The sequence below is a fragment of the Lethenteron reissneri genome, chromosome 22 (genome assembly GCF_015708825.2).
Source record: "Lethenteron reissneri isolate LAM-NWPU_2019-01 chromosome 22, ASM1570882v1, whole genome shotgun sequence".
Classification (NCBI taxonomy): Eukaryota; Metazoa; Chordata; class Hyperoartia; order Petromyzontiformes; family Petromyzontidae; genus Lethenteron; species Lethenteron reissneri.
Window position 1 is genome coordinate 3,181,763 of NC_083800.1, and position 23,872 is coordinate 3,205,634.

A 23,872-nucleotide genomic window follows, 5' to 3' on the forward strand; every position below is an offset into this window, starting at 1 on the left:
ACTTTCGCTGAAAGGAATACACCAACTAAAAAGGAACACATTATTCTTGCACAGTTATATTTTTTGCCAAAAAAGTGTAATAAAGATGAAAAGTGCACAAATGAGCAAAGAGTGACATGGGTTACTGAACGTACACGATTTAATACACCACCTTAACAATTATGAAAAGTCAGCGGGCTTGGTCAGAACACATTGCTCGGCAGTTGGCCAATGGATGAGGCTGCCGATTGAAATGGCAACCAAAGGACCGCTCGTTCAGGAGCACGTCCACTGCGAACATGGAGCCATAGCATCAAATCTTGTGCTGGAGTGAGATAAATGGTAGCAGCAGCAGCACTGCACCATGAGGAATGGCGACGGCGTAGGAAGGCCTTCATCCAGTAGTGGATAGACATTGGCTGATGATGATACATTCACTGAAAGGGAATATGCAACGCAAACACCAACTTGGTCTTAAATATACCGCCAGTGTCTTTGCTATGTCTCAATGGGTTGTCTGATAATTGTTGAATACTTTATGACTCTGGGGCAACTCTGTCATAGCACTATAATGACATCAGTTCAGTGGCTGTAATCTTAATATATAACGAAGCTTCAAATATACATTTGTGAGTGCCATCACATTCTGACTATAGCCTTAACAAATGTTTTTTGCACTCCGTGCACGGTTTTAATTTTCCTTCGTTTTTCATTCCGCAAATTTCCACTGACCCCCTGCACGGTTTTTTCCTTTCGTTTTTCATTCCGCAAATTTCCGCTGCACCCCGTGCACGTTTTTTCCCTTCGTTTGTAATTTCTCAAATTTCCGCTGCCCCCCTGCACGGTTTTTTCCTTCGTTTTTTTCATTCCTCAAATTCCCACTGCACCCCGTGCACGGTTTTCCCTTTCGTTTTTCATTCCGCAAATTTACACTGCACTCCATGCACGTTTTAATTTTCCTTCGTTTTTCCTTCCATAAAATTCTACTGTCCCCCTGCACGTTTTAATTTTCCTTCGTTTTTCCTTCCGTAAAATTCCACTGCCCAACTGCACGTTTTAATTTTCCTTCGTTTTTCCTTCCGTAAAATTCCACTGCACCCCTGCACGTTTTAATTTTCCTTCGTTTTTCCTTCCGTAAAATTCCACTGCCCCCCTGCAAGGTTTTAATTTTCCTTCGTTTTTCATTCCGTAAAATTTCACTGCACCCCTGCACGGTTTTAAATTTTCCTTCGTTTTTCATTCCGTAAAATTTCACTGCACCCCTGCACGGTTTTAAAATTTCCTTCGTTTTTCATTCCGCGTTCGCCGCGGTCCCTAGCGTTAAGGGCGAGGCGCGCAATGGAGTCCGCCGTGACCATCGGCTCGGTGCTAAGCGCTCAGTCGCAGCTCGAGGAAGATTTAGAAGCGGCGGCATCTCAAGAAGACAGGGAACGCCTCATGTTTGAGTTCGTTAAAAGGGCGGACGCAGAGAGCGGCGCTAAGGTCGCGGATTTTGGCACGGGTGAGTTGGGAGGCTACGAGAAGAGATACGCGGGACGTTACGGGCGGCGGAGGGGAGGGGTGTGACGCCTCCTCGACTAGTTTCCCTGCCGCCCAGCCTGCGTCTTTCTCGGTAGGGGCTCGTAGGCCGCACCGCAAAGTCGATTGGATGTTTAAAATGTTTAACTTGTACTGTATTGACATTAAACCAAAGCAGCAGATGCGTTAGCGACTCGGGGAGATAACATAGTTCTGAGGAAATAAACATATCCGTGTTTCAGGCGTCCGTGATTCAACTTTGTTGATGAATGGAAATGAAGCATCCCAAAGTGGTTGGAGTCGCCTGATAAAGATACTTGAAACTCAGGCTCTCCTGGATATAATTCTAGTTACATTACACCATGATTACATGTACACACCGAGGTTTCTCGATTGGTGCCGTTTGGTCTGGCTCGATTACTATATCCGTCACACCACGGTCGAACCAACACAGCTGATGCCGACTTTATTGAGGGCGATATTGGCACACAAAAAAAACAAATAAAGATTGATTGACAACGACACGAAGCCCGGGTCATCGTGAGTTCTTTATTGAGCAGTTGTTTGCCGGAGCAGCTTTCCTTTTGGTTGAACGGAGATTGTCAGAGCGCCGGGCAGCTAAAACACAGCAAGTTGGTACAGTTTGGAGCACATTTGGTAACATCTGCCAGTCATATCAGTCCATCAATCCGTATAATACCGGAACTGGCACCACAGATCCTGGGATTTGACCACAGCTCCTGGGATTTGAATCCAGGCAGCTGCCTGTGTAGAGTCTCAGACCGGTCACCAATTCCACACAAAGCTTCAAATCAAGATTAAAAAAACACGTTTGGTTTTGCATTGACTTTGGTGTGATGTGGTGTGATGTGCCCTATTGGTGTAATATGGTTTGGTGTGGTGTCAAGGCTGTGGCGTGATGGGTTGCCAGTATTCCTCACTCATTTTCAGAGGGGGGGACCACTTTTACGGATAAGACATCCGTGTGAGGGCTGCCACACCCTGGAAACCATTGGGGCTTGACAGCAGTGATGGGGTATTTCATGTTTCTATATTGTGGGGGGCCGTACCAGTGGCCCACGGGCCTTCCAATGAGGGGGCGTCCATAAATGACGTCACGCACCTGGGGGGGTGGGGGTCAGACATTTGTGACGATGTGTGACGAGGGGGTGGAATTTTATTTATTTTTATTTTACTTTTATTAATTTTTATTTTTTACCGACGTGACTTTACCGAAAAAACCTAAGAATATGAATCCTTGCAGTCACGAAAGCTTCAAATCTAGTATTAGGTAGGTAGATGCCTGTTGAGTATGAGTGGAGAGCTGATTGGTGCTGGGCTTCATGGGGTATGCAGAGCGCTCACCGGTGGCGGTGGCGGATTGTCGAGGAGTAGAGAGGCTCGACTCTGGGGTGCAGGACTCTAGCTGTTTGGGGAGGCTTTTGTTGCAAGTCGGAGTCTGGGGTGAGATTGTCCACTGCACTGAGACCTCGGACGGATGTTGATATCCACTCTTTGGTGGATGTTCCTGTGGGTCTGCATGATATCTACACACAGTGCTCTGTTTTGGTGTTATGTGTCATTTGTCTAGATTTCTCCTGTTGCTTGCCTTTTGCATTTTTTTTACCAATGTCAATGTTGGTCACTTGTTACGGGAAATGATGAAGATTGTCAATTTTTGACTTGAAACTTTCGTGACTGCAGGACCATGTTCGTGAACATAAGGCAGATCTGAAACACGATAGGACCAATACCTCGGCCGTGGCTGATCATTGTTTTAATGCGGTGGGCTCACACAAAATAGATTTCTCTAAGACGAAGGTACTTTGCAAACCCACTGGCTATCAACAAAGATTCGTTCATGAAGCCATCCATATATATATAGACACAGGCACAATTTAAACCGAGAAGATGGGTATAAACTGAGCAATAATTGGAAGGACGTTATTAACTAGTTGAAGTCATAACTGGCTGTGATGTTCCCATCCTACCACCTTCCGATGTTAGTTGTTATTTTCGGCTCTCTGATTTTGTTTACATTAACAGATTAAATGTCTCACTAACACAGCTACCTCGTGCGCCATCCTCGAGGCTGCTGCTTCACGATCTACCATTAACATGCTAATCTCTTACATTAACATACTCGTCTCTCCCATTAACACGCTAATCTCTTACATTGACATGCTAATTTTTTGCCTGGCAGCCCTTTGATTGGTGGAAAGCTCACCACCGCCCACCACTTGCATTGGCTGCTGACATTTGGGCTATGCCCATTTCAAACCTTTATAAGCAGTTGTCTTTAGAAGTTAACCCCCTTTTTCCTGATGACGACTGCTTCTGTTGCGATCGAAACGTCGTAGTTTTTAGTTATTTTCTTTGAACCTATCTACGTGACTTTACCGAGAATAAGTCTATACTATAGACTGCCAGTATGCTTACTCAGATTAAGAACAAGGCTACAGTCTACATCATAGACTGCCAGTACGCTCATCAGCTTAAAAAACAGGCTACAGTCTACATTAGTTTTTATTTTGTATCATTTTTATTCACTTTTTTTTCTTTCTACGTGACTTTACCGAAATAACTAAAGAATAAGATTGGCATTGTTATTAAACCTTGTCACTACCATATACAAAAAACAAATTTTAAAGAAACTAAATTATTTACAGAATAACACTTGTTTTCGCTTTCTGCCAAGTTAAGGAATATAGTTATCCCCTGAATGTATCACAGCACAAGTCTTGCCAGCTGGAATTACGTAAACTTGTACAGTCCTAATGATTAGCCGCATTGGATGCGCTTAAGTGTATTCGTGCCCTCTGCTGGATAAGGAAAGGAATTTCAACAGCGACATGGATTATGTTGCACTTTAAAATATTACGGTGCGAGCAATTAAAGTGGCGATGTTCTCAAGTTGGGTGGTTTTTTTTTGTTTGTTGCTGGATCATAGTCACAGCGTTTGTCATTGGTACATTATTTTTGGTTTATTTTTAACGTAAAGAACTTAACGTCCCTCAGCACGTGGCACTGCACTGGCAAAGCGGGCAGCAGTCCAGGCAGTAATGGACGCGTGCTGATAAATGCAGCTGGTTAATGCCCTCTGATTAAATGCTGCTGACGTACGTTGCTTGTTTCTGCATCAAAGAATAAGTAATATTTAAAAATACTTTTTAAAAAACACGCTTTAATTAAATGTACCCTACTCGTAACGGCAGAACTCCACGACTCCAGGAAGTGGCCCCGAAGCTTGCCATAACGTCAGAGGGCCTTGGTGATTTACAGCCAACGTCAGTTGAGCGTGGACAATTAGACCCAAGCCGAAACATTACGTAGAAAAATGTATGTTTAAATTTTTTTTAAAGAATATAGTATTGTCATCAGTCTTACATAAATATACCAAGTTTTCAGTCGATACCACATTGGGAAGTAGGTTAAAATTGAGTTACAATATTTGAGGATACAACAGACAGAGTGAGTTAAATAAAAGCGTGTAATAAAAAGGGCGACAACTTGGCTTATGTAACATCCGACTCGATAAACTGGAAGACTCTACCCTCGACATTAATTGTGACCGTGCCCTTTGTATAATTTATACATTTTCTTCATTGATGGTAAATTGTTAAATTCTAGATTTGAAGTTTTAGTGACTGCAAGGATTCATACTCTTTGGTTTTTTCGTGACTTTTACCGAAAAAACCAAGGAGTAGATATTGTTAAATTGTTTATTATATGAACAATTGGATTTGAATTTTCCGCTACACTTAAGAAACTGAACTAAAGAGTTTCATTCAAATATAATAATTTAAACGTGTTACAAAAATAGACACGATGAAGTTTACCTTCCTATACCGTATATTATTACTTTTATCGTTCTTCAATGCTGCATTGTTTCAATTGCGCTTTAAAATAATGGCAAAGCACTTCATTTGTCTGATTGCAAGTGTACTTTGCATTCCTAGCATTTGAATCATAACTGCTCTCCCATACAAGCCAAGCGCGTTGTGAAGGTGAATCACATTTGTTACCGTCAGTACGTTTCGGTGCTGTGGCTAATGTTGGAGTGAGAGGGTTTCACGGACTTGGGGGGTGGGGGGAGTCGTATTGCAGGGAGGATAAGGGAAACATTTGTTCCTGCAAGGTTGTAGTGTAGTGTTGGGAGTGTGATGGGGAACGAGGAGGTGAATGTCTGTGTGGACGTGTGTTTTTGCGAGTGAAAGGAGAGGCAGACGGTTCTTGGGCTGGCACTCTTTGCCTGCCATTTTCGGCAACGATGGTGGTGGCGAAGTGACGGGCGCCCACCCAATCATTCATTCTTGGCCGCACTGGACAGAACACTTTCGTCACGTCACAGAATACCTGTGTAGTAAGTTGCACCAATTTCTAAATAAAGGAAAATGTTTCTGTATTAGTCTTTGGTTCTTTTGGTTAAGGCTATACGGGGGGTCTTTGTCTCTCTCTGTTTGTCTCTGTGTGAGTCTCCCTCTGCTTGTGTGTCTGTCTGTGTGTCTCCGTGTCTATGTTTTGTCTCTCTCTCAAATTTAGCAATCTTTGGAAGAACGTAATCAACCAGGTGGGGTGTTGACTGTTGTGTCATTCATTTGTACCTGATGACGGTTGCTTGTGTTGCAATCGAAACGTCGTATTCTATTATTATTTAGTTTAATTTCTTTCTACGTGACTTTACCGAAAGAACTAAAGAGTAATTCCTGCAATCACGAAAGCTTCGAATCTAGTTTGATACTCTATTAGATTTAGCGTGCAACGCATATGCATATCTTCAGTAGCAGTGGTGACTTTGAGATATATTTAAACAGCGTGGAAGAGTAGGCCAGAAATACCCCGTAGAGGGGCTTTCTTGAGCTCCCTCTAGTGGAGGTCATTCTGCCAACAGTTGGCATGTCAAAGTAAGACCAGGGCCTTACCTTTTTTAAAGTGGACAACAACTGAATGGCCATGGAAGGACAAAGAGCGGTGGGCCAGACAATGGGTTGGAGCAAGGTTGGAAGATTTAGAGGAGTACAGTGACTGGATGGAGGTGGCAAGGGATGGTGAAGAGTGGAAGACATTTGGGGGGAGGCCTTTGCCCTGCAGTGGGATGATAATGGATAAGAAAGAAACACGGGGCATTACTTAGGATGCCCAACATCCGCACCCTCAATGTCAATCCCTGGAAGTGGATACTTTTAAGAGCAGGCCTTGGGAGGTCAGGTGTCAAGAAGAGGAGAGATGGCAAGTTGCCGTGGAGATAGCAATCCTGGATATGCTGACAAATTGCACTTGTATGCCTCGATAGCCTCTCCAAAGGGGCTGTCTCTTTGTGTGGATGTTGGACTGTTCATAATCATTGTATTTGCCCTCCCAGGCTCTGGAATAGATTGTCATTGGTAGGGAAATAGCGATATTGATATGGTTTGTTAATTTTTTGTAAACGTAACAATTCCCTAGGTAATGCTGCTGCTGCCTGCTTGCAGAGCAAATGGGGAAAGTGAGAGCCGGCGGCGTCATCATTGAGTGAAATATGACACTTTTTGCGGAGATGTTGGTTGTAGTTGGGCAGATTTGGAACCAATTCATGCGGAAAACTAACTGTCACGGTGTGCTTGACGGAAGGCTGTATTTGAGTGCCGAAAACATGGCAATGTTTCTTCTTCCTGTCAGAAGCAAAATTGGCAGTAAAAATAGTAGGTGTGCATCTGAAATTATATTTGCAACATTTTCGTCGTGTGAAGATTGTGTTTTACTCGTAAAGAGCATAACCCCCCCCCCCCAATTTACAACAAAATAAGATTATTTCACGAAAGCGGGTCAGAACATGTTTATTTAATATGTAAAACAGGCCGAAGTATTGAACTATTTATGCATGGCAAACAGTGTGGAAAAGTTCCAAAACATTTGTGTTTTGATGTCAAGTTTCAGGTTCAGCATTTTAGGGGAAGCGGTGATGTAGCAGTTAGCTCACGGCGCTCCGAACCGCGGTGATTTCGGCACGATCCGATTTTCGCCGCTAGCATCAATTGCAAGTGATATCTGAACCAGTCCTGCGCCCCGACCTTTAGCCTGCACTGTCCAATGCGGTGAAGTATGGTCAAACAACCCCGATGACGATTTTGCATCGGAAGACCTTCATCTAGCAGTGGATTACTAAAGATATGTAAATGTACATTTTATTTTGGCAAAAAAAAAACTATGGCCAATGTTGGCTTAGACTCCTATGTTTGTTGCACTTGTGTGCTATATAACACATTGCTTATTGTCATTTTAATTATTTTATGATGTAATTTTTGTAATTAACTGTAATAAAAAATTGAACGGTTTGATAACGCAGGCAGCTGTTATCGTGGGCACGATTGCTGTAATTACATGGGAAAATCTGCCAACCCCGCTTTAATGTTCCGTTAAGTTTGTGTAAATTCAAAGGGACTTGGTAGGGGCGAGTCCAGAGGGTGTAATTAAACATGTTTAAATTTAGAAAAAGAGATTTTATTTGGGTTTTTTAAAAACAAAATCTCACGTTATTCAAAAGAACATCATTTTTTACCAGTCTTTTTATTTTTCTAATTTTCCTCTTTCAATATTTTTTACTTTCTTCCCAAGGATGTTGTTAACATGTTACGCATTTTTTTCAGTTTTTCCTTTTCATGTGCATGGGACGGCAATGTGATCTGTTTACGATGCAGAAATATTTACGACCGGTTCATTTGTTAGCAGGAATTTGGTGGGTGGAGTGAGTGGTTTTGTGTCTGCCACATCTGGTACCGATCTAAAAGGTCACAGAGGGATTATTGTTGATACTGGAGAAATGTCTTCTCTGCTATGGCTACTTCATGCCAGTTGCTGCTCTTTTGTTTGTTTTTATTTAACGTTTTGTCTTTTTTTTCAAGTTCACAGACCATTTAGGCTGCCGAAAATTGCACTTCCCTACCAATAGTCATTAAATATTTAGACACGGTATTAACGACATCATGCAGCTGTGATCGATCCGCTGCTGGATGAAGACCTCCCCAATTCGTCGCCAAATCTCATGGGTTTGTGATGTAACAATCCACCTCGCAGTTGCACATGGGCTGATTCGATTGGTCAATCTCTTCGGTGGACGTACTTTCTCAACATCTATTGTCAACATATTTATCCAAAGGAGAAAACACGCCCGAGAGGACATCTTCCACACAGGTGGAGCGATGAAATCAGCTGGTGGGCAAGAGTTGGATTTGGATTGTTGTATCACTAGCCCGTAAGAGATGGCGACATCTTGGGAAGGCTTTCATTCAGCAGTGGATATATCATGCATGTTGGTGCTGTTATACTGTGTATACAAAGGGTTGGTAAAAATGTTGAACAGGACATTTAAGACATCCAAAGGCTCATGGGTAAAATCCATTTTAAAACACACTGTGCACCTCTTAATTCTACTACTGTGTACCATGATTATGGTACGGTAGGACTTTTAAAATAAGTGACGTTAGTTTAGCACAGTTTTCAAAATATGTATTTCTAAACCATTTGACTGCCGGTCATGACGTATATACATATATACGTGTGCTCTCTTACACAGTGATGTGCATTGTACTATTGACCCCTGACTGTCGGTGAGTGGTGTCGTGAAGGTAATTGTTTTTGAAGCTTTGCCTACACAGTGTCAATGCTAAATAGCGAAGGGGTTTTAAGTACGAGGACCTCGGCTGCCGGTAGCAGCCGCGTGCACAAGGGTACGGTCCCAATTCACATCATTCGCTGTGGTTCCCCCTGTCTTTAGTGCGGGTTCCCGTGAATGAAACGAAAGGAAAGAACGAGATAAATTTTTTTATAAAAGAAGCACTCGCGCTTTAAGAAACTATTAATGCAAGTGTCTACAGCACAACGTTGCATATCTGACCATCACCTAAGAAGTGTTTCATTCGCGATAACTTATATTTAAAGCTGCACAATGACATGACGTCTCGCGGCGCATGACCTTTGATGTCGCGAGAGGACAGCACCTGTCATGCCATCATCGGGAGGAGAGAGACGAGGCTTCCCCCCTCCCCTTTAGTGCCGTTTTGTGAATTCCTTCGGTGCTTGTTTTGGGCGACCGTTTCATTTATTTGGCAGGTTTTTCCCATTGGGTAAGTCCCTAATAGCAATAAAACATTACACTAAACTTCAGTTCATATTTGATACATTTTTACGAGATTTATTGCGTTCGCCCCTGTCCCGCCCGCCCCCCCCCCTACAGACAGACGACAGAGCTAAGAGCTAATTAATAAAAAAAGAGTCACCGCATTGACATAGTTCTGACCTTGCCTGCTGGCTGGTGGAGTGTGCAACGCACAACAGCGCACAGCACGCGTACAGGAATCTCTCTTGTCTTGAGAGTATGAACAACGTGACACAAGCCATCATTACCATTTATATTCCGCACCCCCCCACCCCCGCCCCCCACTCTTCGTCTCCCAAAAATGGTTGGCCCATTAATCTTTATTAGTTACCACGGGACTGGCATCGAAGTCGAGAGCCTTAAGAAAAAAAGAGCGAGTTGAAAAATGCTCCGCTCTAAATATCTATAAATATTGTTCCATATTTCAGGGTGGTTCATGAACCTTGGCTTCCGTGCGGGTCCATGTCTTGGGGTAAGTTCCCCCGGTTTTCACGGCATGTACTGAGCACGCTTTCGTGTGTCTTCACAGTAAAGTCGCCGTGTGAATGGTGGAAGTTTTGACCGCGCCACGATTTTGATAAGCGCCTCCGCCCCCTCTCCCCCACCAAACGATTCCAGACCTTGGCCCGCACGCTTTCTCAATTTGGCAAGGGTATCGTATTGCTTTGAGCTCAGCTATGAAAAATTAAGTTACAAGAATATATCTTAGCAACTCGAGGTGGACAGCTATTGCTATCCCGCCCCTTGTGGGAGATGGTGTATGGAAAGGTAATTTAAATATGGTGGTATTGATTTGGTATTATGAGATGTTCTGAAATTCCTTTAGCACGGCTTGACCTCGATAACATGTGCTTGGATATTCACATAGCTTTTAGTGACGTGTTGTTGAAGTCACTGGCTGAATTCCACATCTCTCGTCTCTGTATTTATTTATATCGCTACTCTTGTGCGTATATAAAGGTATTGATTCATCAATGAGTTTTCTCTCTCTCCCAACATTTCGCTTTGCTTCTGATGTACTTTCATGGCTACAGTTGTATATCTGTTTTACCAGCTGTGAGGATTAAATTATGGAAGTCTACACCACATATTTTTTAAAGTATAAACATCAGCCCCTACTTAAATAGAACATAGAGTGCAAGTGTTCTAAATTCCTATTGAACCAGACACGTCACTATTGATATCCCCAATAGATTTTCTCAAAATCCTTCTGTTAACCGTGTAAAAATAATATAAAAGACAAAAAAAACTTCCAAATATTTATCCTGTCCTTAAAAAGGCTAGTTAGATTAAACATTGCCTAATTGGCATTTTGTGCTTGCTTAACATCAATTTAAATTCCTTGTAGGTTTTTTTTTGTTGGACGTTTTGAAATCAAGTTCAGGGTTCACTGGCCAGAAACCCTAAACCTGGCCTCATTGGCAATGTGCCAAGGGCATGAGCCACGTGCCTTTCTGTCACTGGCTCGTGGTGGTGGTTACAGTTAGGCTTGCACCCTTGCCAAACTTAAGCTGTTATAAGCCAGTGTGAAGGTTCGCTGTCATTCCAAGCAAATAGAGCCTGCACCACATCTCACAGACATTTGTTAATCTTTTTAAACATCCCATGTTAATCTCAATGCTTATAATGTGAATGTGTTAACACGTAATTAATTTGTCAATTTACTTTTAATGTTAAGCATCTATACAAAAAACCCTCTCGGGGGTCTCAAGTCTTTTTTTTACAAATAGGGTTCAGCATTGGGATGTTTGGCTAATTACATAAATGAATGGACGGTTTTACAATACAACAATGATTCATATAGCATTTCAATGTCACCGCATTTATAGCAAGAAACCATGCGAGGGGGGAGACACTCAGTTGTGCCACCTTGCAGTTCCATGTCTACAACATCTGGCAAGCCCTGTTGGTCACCCTTTCAAATACTAACCAGGTCTCGCAAATCTACTCACCATCTGAGATTTCGCAAGATCGTGCACATTCAAGGTGTTTGGCTTTCAGCAAATATAAAAAAGTGCTATATTACTTTATAGCTTCACACTATGCAGCAAAAGAATTGCTCTGCAAGCACTCGCCGTGTGCATTCTTTGCAGCGATAATTCCTTTGGTGCATAATCACGTGGCGTCCGAGCTTGCTGTTTGAATCCCAAGCTGCTGACTCAGGAGATTGGATGAGCACGGGCCCACCTGACCTTACCGGATATTGACGTGCCGGCGTTTCTTGTCGCCTTTTAGACCTGGAGTGGGTCAATGTGGAGCGACCTCTTTCGCTGCACGCAGACCTACAGGGCAAGGTGCTGGTGGTGGACTTCTTCACCTTCTGCTGCATCAACTGCATGCACATTCTCCCAGACCTGCATGCCCTGGAAGAGAAGTTCTCAGAGAAAGGTGCCTACCCAATGCCCAGCCAATCGCCACCTTCGTCACACGTCCGTACACAAGCCCGATTGCTTCGCAGCCCTAAGGCGACATGTCTTTGCCTTTACGCCTGCGGGAATAGTGTGTCCCATTGCCGCCTTGACAGATCACGATTAGGGTTTGTGGATAGGGTTTGTAATAATGTGAAATACTGACCCCTTAAGCCTAGCCTACTAAGTCACCATGACCTTTGATGCATTGCATTCTGCTGTGCAGGCACTCCTCGATGAGATTGAGGACTGTGAGGTTAATGTGGGTATGGTGAGAGGAAATCTGTGGAGTTTGGCACGTTTACCCAAGTCACTTCAGTTGTCATCTTTCCAGCTGCGTTTCAAACTAGTGATGTGATGCAGTGACCTCTTTTTACATTTATGTATTTTTCAGCAAGGGTGAGTCATTTATTGCACCGTAAAGTGTTTTATGAAATTGACTTTTTGGAGACCCAATATGCAGTGGTTTGTAAAATGGATTACCTTTTTTCTTCTGTGAATTTGTTTTATTATTTCTCTCACTGCAACGGTTCGACCGTGTGGGCATTTAAACGGCGATTTGTTTTTACAAGGCCCCTGTCAGACCGCGGTATGCGTATTGAAATGGCAAAAAAAAGCCATAATTGCTTAATTATTTCTCTGAGGCCGACTTGCATAACATCCATCGTTTGTAACCAACGTGCTATAATCCGAGGATATGAGTCGCAGTCTCATATGACCACAAAACCATCAGACTTTCATTAAAATCAATAATGCTGAGAATTACTAAAAGCATTTGGCCAACGCATTTTATTGTAAACATGTACTGAGCGCCATTTAGATATTGTGTGGTCTTCTAAGCAGTGACATTTGCTTGGAACAGCGAGTGATATTTGCTGGAAACGCCACGCAAAAAGGGTGACGTTTGCATTCAGAGCGATGATGTTGATAAGCGAGGATTCACAAAAGGGAGCGTTTGTGGTGTGCCTCCGTGGCCCGTTTGGCTTCTTCGTCAAATGGTGACAGCCGAGTGTTGACAGAGGGGCTCGCCTGGTGGCAGGAGTCCTGAGTGAGATGCTTTCAGGGATGTTTAGAAAGGGAAACATTGACCAGGCAAACGTGAAACGCGTCCAAGCATAACAGCAGCAAACGGGAGCCAAGCATAGCTATGGTGACTGATGTTGCGGGAGGCTGCCCTCTTTAAAAGACGGGTTTTGTGGAGTCGTCACCCACGTCTATTAAAAGCAACTGATGAATGCACCAAAGACCGGCACAGAAATGTTATACCCACTTGATTGGGTTGTATTGAGCACTGAAATAAGTCGATCTTTAATACCCTCCGATAAATTATTGTTGCATAATGTCGTTGGGTAAGCCACGTAGTTTTGCCAAGACAAACATGAATTGCGGGGTTGGTTTGTTTGTTTCGACGGGATGGACTTACATGTGGTTATCGCTGCATGTGGGCACATGTCTCACATCCCAAGTTTTGTCAGCGATAGAAACACAAGTGGATGATACGAATATATACCCTCTAAAGCAACAATGCTAATGTGTCTGTGCCTGTCAATCATACAATACGGTAAATGGTTTTTGACTACAATTTCTGTCAGTGGTTGTGGTGATTTTGAGTTCTATTTAAGATATGTAATTGAATTCCTGTATCACCAGGTTAAAGTCCATTGACACCAGATATATTTTTTCTTGGAATATATATGAAAAAAACTTTTGATAAAACAAAACATTTCAATTTAATTGCATTAAAATTCTTACTGTGTTCACATGTAGGTATGTAATAATGCAGTGATCAGTTTTACTTAATAATCGATTCTTACACCTATGATAATTGCATTAAATCATGCGTTTGAGGATCAATTATTGTCAATGAATTGACGTTCGATAAAATTGATTCACGTGACCCCTACTACCGCTCGAGTAAATACGTTCACCACAGTAGTACAAAAAGAATCAGCTCTTGAATCGAATTTCATTACTTTACCACGAAAAGTGCCAATTCATCAAATTGCTTGGACAGCCAATCATTGTATACTCAGTGCATGAGTGTTTCTCATTATGAGTAGGCTTGCGATTGCAGCTTCACTCGAGGTTACAAACTTAACTTTGAATTAACGGCTAAACTCTTATCAGATGTGACTGGATAGTGCTGGGATCACAACACTCGTCTGGCAATGCTGATATCCTGGGCTTGAATCTGAGCAGATGCCCAGGATTAAACCGGGTTCTCAAATATAGCAATTTGTTGGACTCAGCCTGGTCACCATTGACTTTACAAATAACCCGTCACATTTAAACTAGTTTTTTGTTACATTTTTACAAATTCCAGCTCAAAAACTTGAACATTTAAGTTTTTTGACATGCAAAAAATACTCTTTGCGGGGCATTAAACAATCCGTGCCCCTGGTGTGATATAGTGACCTATTGCAGTGACTTCAGAAACAGTTTTGTGACTTTTATCTTTCTGTGCCATTCTCTCACATCACAGGAAGAGTTTTTTAATACGATTTGCTTCGTCTCATCTGATGGCATCAAAGAAAGCAAAACATTAGTTGTGAAGTTAAACCCTCCCTTCGACCTCACATCTGGCCATAACCGTGATTTTAACCTTTGCCTCCCTCCGCCCGGCAGACGGACTGCTGGTGGTCGGCGTGCACTCGGCCAAGTTTCCGCACGAGAAGCTCACGGCCAGCGTGCGCGCGGCCGTCCTGCGCTACGCCATCGGCCACCCGGTGGCATGTGACGGGGAAGCAAGCCTCTGGCAGGACCTGAGCGTGTCGTGCTGGCCCACGCTTTTGGTGCTGGGCCCTCGGGCCAACCCGCTGCTGGCGCTTGTCGGCGAGGGCCGAGCAGCCACACTCCACTCGTTTGTGTCGGCGGTGCTGCGCTATTACCGGTGAGCGCCGACTCAGCTGCCGGGCGGAAGAGACGGGGGAAGGGGGGCAGCGTGCTGCTCACTGTGCGGGCAGTGCTGGATAAGATAGGTGCTGCCTACCGGGAGGGTAATTTGAGCTTGTCTGATTGCCATCAATATGGTGGGGCGTGAGGGGGGGGGGCGCTATTGGTGGATACTGTTTTTTCCGTGTCTGAGCTTGAAAATAAACTCGTGATATCCGCCCGGTTATAAACGCAAACAGGGTGAATCTTCTTCCACTTTTGTTTCTCAAGATGCTTCACAAAACATTTCCTGCATCTTTGTGATTACACTTTTATGAGGTATTATTTGGACTGCCATTGTTGCTGCCTTTTTTTGTAGTGCGAGCTTCTGTTGGCATTCGGTAAAATTTTTGTTCGCCTTTTAAGAGTTTCTCATGAATTGGGTTCAGATGTTTGTGTCAGGTCTTTATTGGGAGCAGTAAAGCGCATTAGTTTGTGAACTTTTCAAAACAAACCTTCTCAGAGAACCAATTCTCATGTACTCTTAGTTAAGTCCTTCAAAGCACCTAATATTATTATCTTGAAGTAATATTTACACGGCTTTATTCTCAATTGTTGTTAAATGTGTTGTGTTTACCATGTTTATTATTCATTAATGTATTGCATTGCATTGCGGGCCCAAAAAGAGACTTTGGCTTTCAATGCACTTTTACCTGGTTTAAATAGTGGTTTATTGATAATGATGATGGTTGGTGTTTTTGTCCCTAGAGAAAAGGGTGAGCTGAATGCAAAGAGCGTCGGAGTGAAGCCGTACAAGGACTCCCTCCCGCCCTCCCTGCTGCTCTTCCCGGGGAAGGTGTGCGCGACGCGTGCCCTCGACGCCGATGGCGAGGAGAGGCTGGTCGTGGCGGACACGGCCCACCACACCGTCCTCGTGACGGACAGCAGTGGCCGAGTGCTGCACTGCATTGGAGGTGAGCCTGTGAGCAAGGCAGGGGCTGCTGATGAACAGAGTTCTCTTCTGGATTTAGGTCAGCGTGGCTTGCGTGTCCCTTTCATTGCCAGACTTGCGCTAATGGGTTGTGGGCACATGCGTCATGTTTTACAAATGCACGAGCTCGTTGAAGGCGGTTTGGTTCGGAGGGATTATCTGCGTATCGAGACGGCTGTATTTATTACATCAGCCGCGTGCGGTTTTTGGAAACAGTCGGGCAGCCGTAAGGCCCTACCATCGAGATTTAAAATGACCCTCACCAAAAAATTACATCATTTTCATTGACAGAATTATTTTCAAATGTTATCATAAAATCTTAAAGTATCATTAGCAGTCACGGGTTTTTATTGGCATTTGAAATACTTGTTAAATCTGCAGAGGGCAGTGTCACACTACAATACCATTAAATGCTCATCAAGAATTAAACTCTGGCTTGGGGAAAAATACCTCTGGTATTTTAAAATATCCTGTGTGCTTTATTCTGCACACCCACATGTTGCGAACATTAACTAATGGCTTTTTAATGCGCTCCGTTTTTACTCACAAAAGATGGCTTTCTTTTTACCAAAACTTCAGTTTAAAAAAACGAATGGCACACAAAAGAGCGCCAGCAAGCTCAATCGCTGAAACTGCGGCCAGCATCTTTGTTGGATTCGTCCCACTTGATGTCGCAATGTTCACGGCGCTTTGTCAGTCGCACTTCTTTGCAGACCCAGTACCACCGGCACAACAGGAAACGCAGGCTTGAGGGATTATCAGAAATCTCGCGGTGTTACTTTTCCACCGCCGCACTGTACGCACCCGTTGGATTTTTTTTTTGTACCCGAGAGATTTCGGTCTCACGCCACGATACGGGGGTCCGTGTTTGTCGCCTAACCCGTTGACAAAACCCAATCGCCGATGAACGCGTTTAAGCGTTGGTTCAGAGTTTTTTTTTTACTCCCTCCGCGGGTTCCCGGCGTTCCTGTTTTCCCCGTGTCGCCGGCGATGCCAGCGCTCTTCTTTATTGCCGATCCTGCGCTCAAGGCCTTGCCCGCTTGGCCGTGTCTTAAAACTTTGGCGGCAACGATCCCTCTGTGCACAATAGCGCGCTGTGCAGCTAGTGCCCACACACACCTGCGGTTCTTGATATGGCTGGCGTACCCGCAGTGCAGGTGCCGGGTATTTCCTTTGGAGTGGTGCAGTTTAGGCCGAAATAGCTTATGAAAGTTCTCCTCCCCTCCCCTGCCCCCACTGTCCTTTCACTTTTTACCTATTGAGCAGTTCTGTGGAAAAATAATGATTAGATTTTTTTGGAGGATTTCGTATAAAATTATTGGAATTGCACATTTAATTTTGCCGCTCGTTGAGCTGTGGAGGCAAGTTGTGAATGCGAGTTGTGGAAATGTAATGGAAGATGCAGATGTGGTAGATATGGGTCTAAGCAGTGTGTCCCATAGATTCGAAGCTTTTGTGACTGCAGGAAGTACTCTTTGGTTTTTTCGGCAAAGTAATTAAATTTCTTTCTACGTGACTTTACCGAAAGAACCAAGGAGCAGTGTGTCCCATGTTTGAAGATGTGAATTTGAGTCTGCTTTAATAAGAATACATTAAATTGAAGCGGATTCTAGTGACATCACTGAATTTATTTATTTTTAAGTTATATTCGATTGATGTCGTAGTGACATATCTACTAGTGTACCATAATGGTTTTCTTGGCTATATAAAAAAAAAACAATCTTATCAACAACACTTAAACGTCATATCTGACAACTTGGGACACCCAGTCTAGGTATGTAGCTACAAGACAAAAGCTATTTGTTTTTCTTTGGCTGTCTCTCTTTCAAATGGGCATTTGTATATGAAAGCAGGGTCAATGCTTGAGATATTGGGTCCCAAACGACGTGGATCCTAAGGTTGTACCTCACGTATTCGGATGACCAGAGTCTTAGGTACCAGTGTACAAAAGCCACTCTGCAGTACATTTATCATGTTAGAAGGATTACGTGTCCAAAAGGTTATTGCATTGAAAGTGAGATTGTGCCTGTGGACATGCATGTATATTTAGCAGAGTGTAAAAAAAGAATATGGTGTAATGCAAAGTCTGATGGGACATTTCTCTGTGATGACGGATTTTTGTTGAAGGTTTTGGCAGACCCGTGTGGTGCATTCCGGCATACAACATCAGAGCACTTACAGATAAATAGTTTCTTCTTACCATGGACATGCAGCCAATGCTTTATGTATGTACCTTTACAATGAACGTAACTGCATTTGTTATTGTTGCTACAAACCCTACAACACAAAGAGTGTTCGAATGCACTTTTCACATTTTTTATGCGTTCCTTTTCCCAAGAGGAGCAATGCTGCTCGGAGTTAGTTTTCAGGATTTTAATTATGGAATTGAAAAAATCGCTCACTTTATTTTCCACTTGTGTTCAATGATGCCTTCATTTGTCTTGCTTGCACTTGCGCTGAACCAACATCTTAAATGGGTGTGAGAGCCTGCGTGCTATGTTTCCCGTGCGCTACCCCGCTTAATGATGCCTGGATTTACGTTACGCTTGTCCTGATGCTACCACCACTGCGCTCCACCCACCTGGTCCCACCCCAGATCCCGAGCCGGGCTGTGTGGATGGAGAATTTTCGGAGGCTCGCTTCAACTCGCCCCAGGGAGTTTGTGTACGGGGTCAGCACATCTTTGTGGCCGACACGAACAACCACCTCGTCCGGCTCGTAAGCCCCTCCCATGCGCATACATTTGTTGTGAGCTAAGTTTGGTGGCCGCGGTGGCGAGATGTTAACTACCTCGCCTGGTATACAGGAGGTCGTTGGTTCGATCCCGACCCTGATGCCTGTATTTTTGGAGTTTGCATGTCTCTCTCTCTGTGGTCATGTAGATTTTTCTCTGGGTCCTCCGGTTTTTCCTTCCCATTTATAAACATGGCAAAATCAGTCGTGCTGTGCTGCTATGCTCTCACATCCACGCTCCCCACCTTCACCAACACGCACTGACCATCGTGACAAAGGATAGTCGAATAATCCCCACAACCCGCACGGCGTGGAGAAGGCGCCTCATCCTGCAGTGGATTAACGGAAAGGCTGTACATGTATTTACATAATGCAATCATATGAAACTCATGGATTTCTCTTTGTCGGAACTGTCTTGGTCACTGAATGCCCACGGCTGTTACGACAGGTGGATATGACACAGAAGAGAGTGAGTACACTCATCGGCACGGGGTCGCAAGGCACGGACAAGGAGGGCGGCCTTCCTGGTCTAAAGCAGCCAATCAGCTCCCCCTGGGACCTGGTCCTTGGCAGCATTGCAGGTCTGTTCCATGCAAAGCACACACTTCGACAATAATAATAGCTTTAATAATGCCATTCTTTTTAGTACGCAGTTATTTCCGTCCAGCCCAAAGTCAACATTTTGCCTTGATGATGAATAATGAATAAGGCAGTAAGTATGTGACTTGAGTAAAGTAATTGACATTTAAAATAATATCAACCCTTCCTCATCTTAATTGAAGAATCATATATATATGTATTAGCTGCAACGTGCAGGGAATATAAATTACCAAACATAAGCACATATTGTACGTTTCTGTCTCATGAGGTAAATATTTCATAACATCCAATATTGATTCTGCTCAAAACAGAGGAAACTGACTTGTTTGTTATTATTTTAATTAACGATGGGAACCAAGGAAAATTGGACATACTCTCTTCGCATGATGTCCGCCAAAGTAATCTTCATTTGTCACGAAAATTGGTTTTAAAATGCCTGTCGATGACAGTTGGCTACAGTTGTCAAAAAATAAAGGCGGAACTACGTTTGCATGTTTTTAATTTGCTCACCTGATCTCTGAGTGACCTTCCTGACAAAGGCACCAGCTCTGTCCGAGCACATCAACATGTACCATTTCACTGCTGGGCTGGTGCATTAAATTTTGACCGTCTTGCGACATTACACGTGTTTTGTGCACTTATCAGCTTGTGAAATCAATCTTGTTTTGAAATCAAGTCCAGCCACAAATAGTAAGATTGCTTATTAAAATGCATCTTTTGTGAAGGAACTTTGACCATGGGACATGACTGAAGATTTCAAATGAATGATTAAGGAGCTGCTGCATTGGTAGTGCAAATAATTAAAAAAAATACGACATCATTAATCCATTAATCCTGCTTTGTAACATATATATTACAGGCTAACATTTAAGCAATGGCACCATTTTACAACAGAGAGCTTGATCGAAATGTATAGTTTAGTAATAGTTATACAGCGCAGTTTAAAGTGCCCTATCAAATTTTAAGTCAGTCTTTCTGCACTCTCCACTGAGCAAGACGTTATTCACCCAAAATGTGAGCCCTCTGTCTTTTGCACTGCAGTGTTAGAGATTAATTTAATGAGTTTTTCTTCATTTCAAGTTTGTCAAATGAGAGAAGGATCTCCCTCTAGATTGAGCAGAAACTCCTACTTCACTTCCCTTCGCCTGGATTTTAATGAGGCTTCCAAAAAACGTGCTGGTTCAGTACCCAATGGCATTGCATGCGCGCCCTGAACAATTCAGAAATCTGCCCAGGGTACTTTACTTAAAAAATAAACAAAACATTTTTGAAAGACGCCTGCACTTTTGCTAATTTATGAAGACTCTGGCCTTAAGCAGGCCTCCGTAATCCCAGAAAGGTCACAGCTTTATTGGTTCAATGTTCTCATTAAATGATGGGGGAAATCTTACACCTGCGCTTATGCGTATGGGTAGATTTATTTCGTGGCCCAAAATGCTTCTTAGCTCTGATAAAAAGGCAACGCTTAAAAAGTATGGAAATCCGCGATATTGAATTTATTCATTACAAAATTACACATTTCGAACTGCACCTACAAATGAAGGTAGTTGAGTGATTGTTTTTGTTGTTGTCACGTATCCATACACAGTTGATTGCCTTAGTCGCAGCACTGGCTGCACCAGTATAGAAACTGCGTAGCCGCCTTGCGCTCGTAAACTTTGCTCGTGCTGCTGCTTGTTATGAAGGCAACATGTGGCAGCATTCCTTGTTTCATGATTGCCCCGCGCCGCTGGTGCTGCGGCCTTTTTTTTCCCGCCCTCTTCTTTTTGTTGGACCTCCACTGGAAGTATTACGTATTTATTTATTTCCAGCTTCTTGCCGCACCGTGAACTCCCGTCGCCTTACAATTTAAACAAAACAATACAGTGCGAAAACGTCCCAAGAAAATCCCCGTTGGTAGATATGTGAGTAGAAGAAGAGCCTCAACTATTTGTATTTTGGAGTTACTGTAAGTTGATGTGTTAACAATGCCCCAGTTTCAGTAACCCCCAGCCTCTGTTTTGTGGGCGAAGCTGTTCTGGCTTTGGTTTAAGAAATTTTCCAGTACCACTGCGCACTTGTGTGTGGGTCTTGCCTGTAATGTGATGTTATTCCTGGGACTATTTTAGGCGCCCTATTGCTTGTTATTTTGTAATGTTATTCGTTTTGCCGTCATTTGATTTTTTTGGGTTAATTAATGGACTTACTGTTCGAGAATTTAAAGGCGTTTCAATGCAATGTTTTGATAAAATGTTGCCAAATAAATCGTATATTCAGTCTTCGAATATTTGTCAGCACAAAAAATAGAATTCCTCACTTAACGGTATTATTCAAAAATGTAAAGTGACAGATCCGGCTTATGCTTATTAAACTGTAACAAACACGATTTAAATTGTTTATATTAACGACATTCAACAGATTTATTTATTTACACAATGTGTCTCTTCCTGCAAACAGGCAGCCAGCCATTTAAATAATATACCTGTCTGACATACACAGATATTTTAAGCTAATTCATAACATAAACTTAACAAAAGCAAGCACTTAAAAAATCTACCACAATAGCTGTACAAGTATGTGCACTGATGTTCACTTGCATTATGGTTATGTGATTCCACTGCTTAAATGAATCCAAAACTTATTTTCAGACTTTCTACTTCCAGCATTAGAACAAATACCACAAGTTAACCTCAGCAGAAACCCCTTAATCATCATTAACATTTTGAATGCTGTCAAGGACAATGGCATGGATTAATCAACGCTGTAGGTGGGACAACTGTGGTGTTGACGTGGCCTCGGTCACGAAATATTCACGTTCACCGTGGCATTCATCTCGACGTGCATCGAGTCCTCGCTGTCCACTCTTCTGTCAGCTCGGCTTCATACGCCTCCATGCCCTTCCTGCTGGTATCCACCCATAGCTGCTACAGCCGCCCTCACGCTCCCTTTGTCCTGCCCCTTCTTTCCAACGTGCTCCTCCGTTCTCCGCGTGTATGTATGCATGTGTGTTGAACGTCTTTCGCACTGTGCGTAGCCAATCACGCTAATCGGAGGTGCGTTCTACATGGCCAAAACCTCCGCCTTAACCTCTTTACGCTCCTATTGTTGGGCACAGATTGGGAATGTTATTTGTCGCTCCAGTCCTTTAGCATGTAGTTTTCATTGTATGCTGGCAAATGGTAATGTGTTCTAGCCTGAGGGAAAAGTGTGTGTTTTTTTTAAGTGGCCAGAAATGTAAATTAGTTGTGCAATTTCTCAATCCTAATTACCCCTCCAACAAACTGTCATTAGCGTTCAGGATAAACAACTATTTTAAACAATGAAATGAGTTAAATGTTTTACTTTCGTAACTTATTTCACTAGTTTAAAATTCCTGAAATCTTGTTGGTGTTTACGTTTTTTTAACGTGTGCTTACACGTAAAAAATAAATGTTAATGATGTATCAGTAACGGATAGTTTACCTCCGTGACCAATAAAGAGCCCATTGCAGAAAACGAAACTTATTTTTTGTCTCCTAATAATTTAAATGCCTGTTGCAAATTGATAACAAACTCTACTGGGTAAACATACATGCGTTGTATGTTATGGGTTCACATCACCCGTACGGATACTATGGGCCATTACCGTTCCCCGCAGTGTTACATAATAGATTCCTGAGTCGAATTCTTGCACCCCCCCCCTCTGCTTGCCACGTCTCCTGCACTCATGACTGCCCCCCGCAGATGGCGAACCCGACAGTGTCCTGTTCATTGCCATGGCTGGGACACACCAGATCTGGGCATACTTCTCTCAGAGGGAAAACTTCCCCGCAGTAGGTAAGCGTGGCCACAATGCTTTTGTTAGAATCCTTAAGAGATGGGGCAGATGCCTAAGCTGAAACTGCGTAACTCTCCTGCTATGATGGAAATAGCTACCTCTATTTAAGTGCATGGGATTTTAAACGTTTTTCTCCTCACTTCACTGAGTCCAACATTGACTGCATACATACTATCAAGCAGAGTATAGAAAACACCAAAAAACCATCATGTTTACATAAGGCTTTTGTGGACTATGATAATGCATTTTATTCTGTGGAAACTGACGCAGTTGTTGAAGCATTCACAAACAAACGTGTTGATTAAAAACAACAATAGATGTATCGTAATATGCATAAAGATAGGACAGCTACACTGAGACTGCATGAGTAAATTAACAAAATACAAATCACAAGAGTATTCAGCTATTCACAGCACTATTAGAAGATATTTTCCCAAACTCGGAGTGGAAAAATTAAAACGTAAAATGTTAGCCATCTCAGCTTTTCTGATTACACGTTCATGATTACAACCTATGGAAATTAACTGCAGGAAATTATTGATAATGAAATGGCAAGTCACAGGAGGGAACATGCCAAATAGGATCACCACTGTGGAGATGGAGCATTAAAATTAGCCCAAGTGAAGGAGCGAGATGGATCGTGGCAATGCAAGGCCATTAGGAATGGCACGACGTGCGGTGGTGTGAACAGATCGCGATGCTTATGACAAATGCAACCATCTAAATCAGTGGTTCTTAACCTGGTTTCGATCGAACCCCAGGGGTTCGGTGAGTCAGTCTCAGGGGTTCGGCGGAGGTTAAGACACACACCCGACTCATATGATTGTGCACCAGTAAAACAT

The 23,872-nt window shown here is 43.0% G+C and overlaps 1 protein-coding gene across 1 annotated transcript in view; it reads left to right on the forward strand.

The window, feature by feature from the left end:
- Positions 1–1,291: 1,291 nt before the first annotated feature.
- Positions 1,292–23,872, forward strand: part of NHLRC2 (NHL repeat containing 2) — a 41,691-nt gene continuing 19,110 nt past the window's right edge. The window contains 8 exon segments of the mRNA XM_061556359.1: positions 1,292–1,480; positions 11,867–12,019; positions 14,665–14,929; positions 15,679–15,884; positions 18,498–18,619; positions 19,083–19,215; positions 22,937–22,999; positions 23,002–23,029. Coding sequence (XP_061412343.1) covers positions 1,318–1,480; positions 11,867–12,019; positions 14,665–14,929; positions 15,679–15,884; positions 18,498–18,619; positions 19,083–19,215; positions 22,937–22,999; positions 23,002–23,029 — 1,133 coding nt within the window. The 5' untranslated portion in view covers positions 1,292–1,317.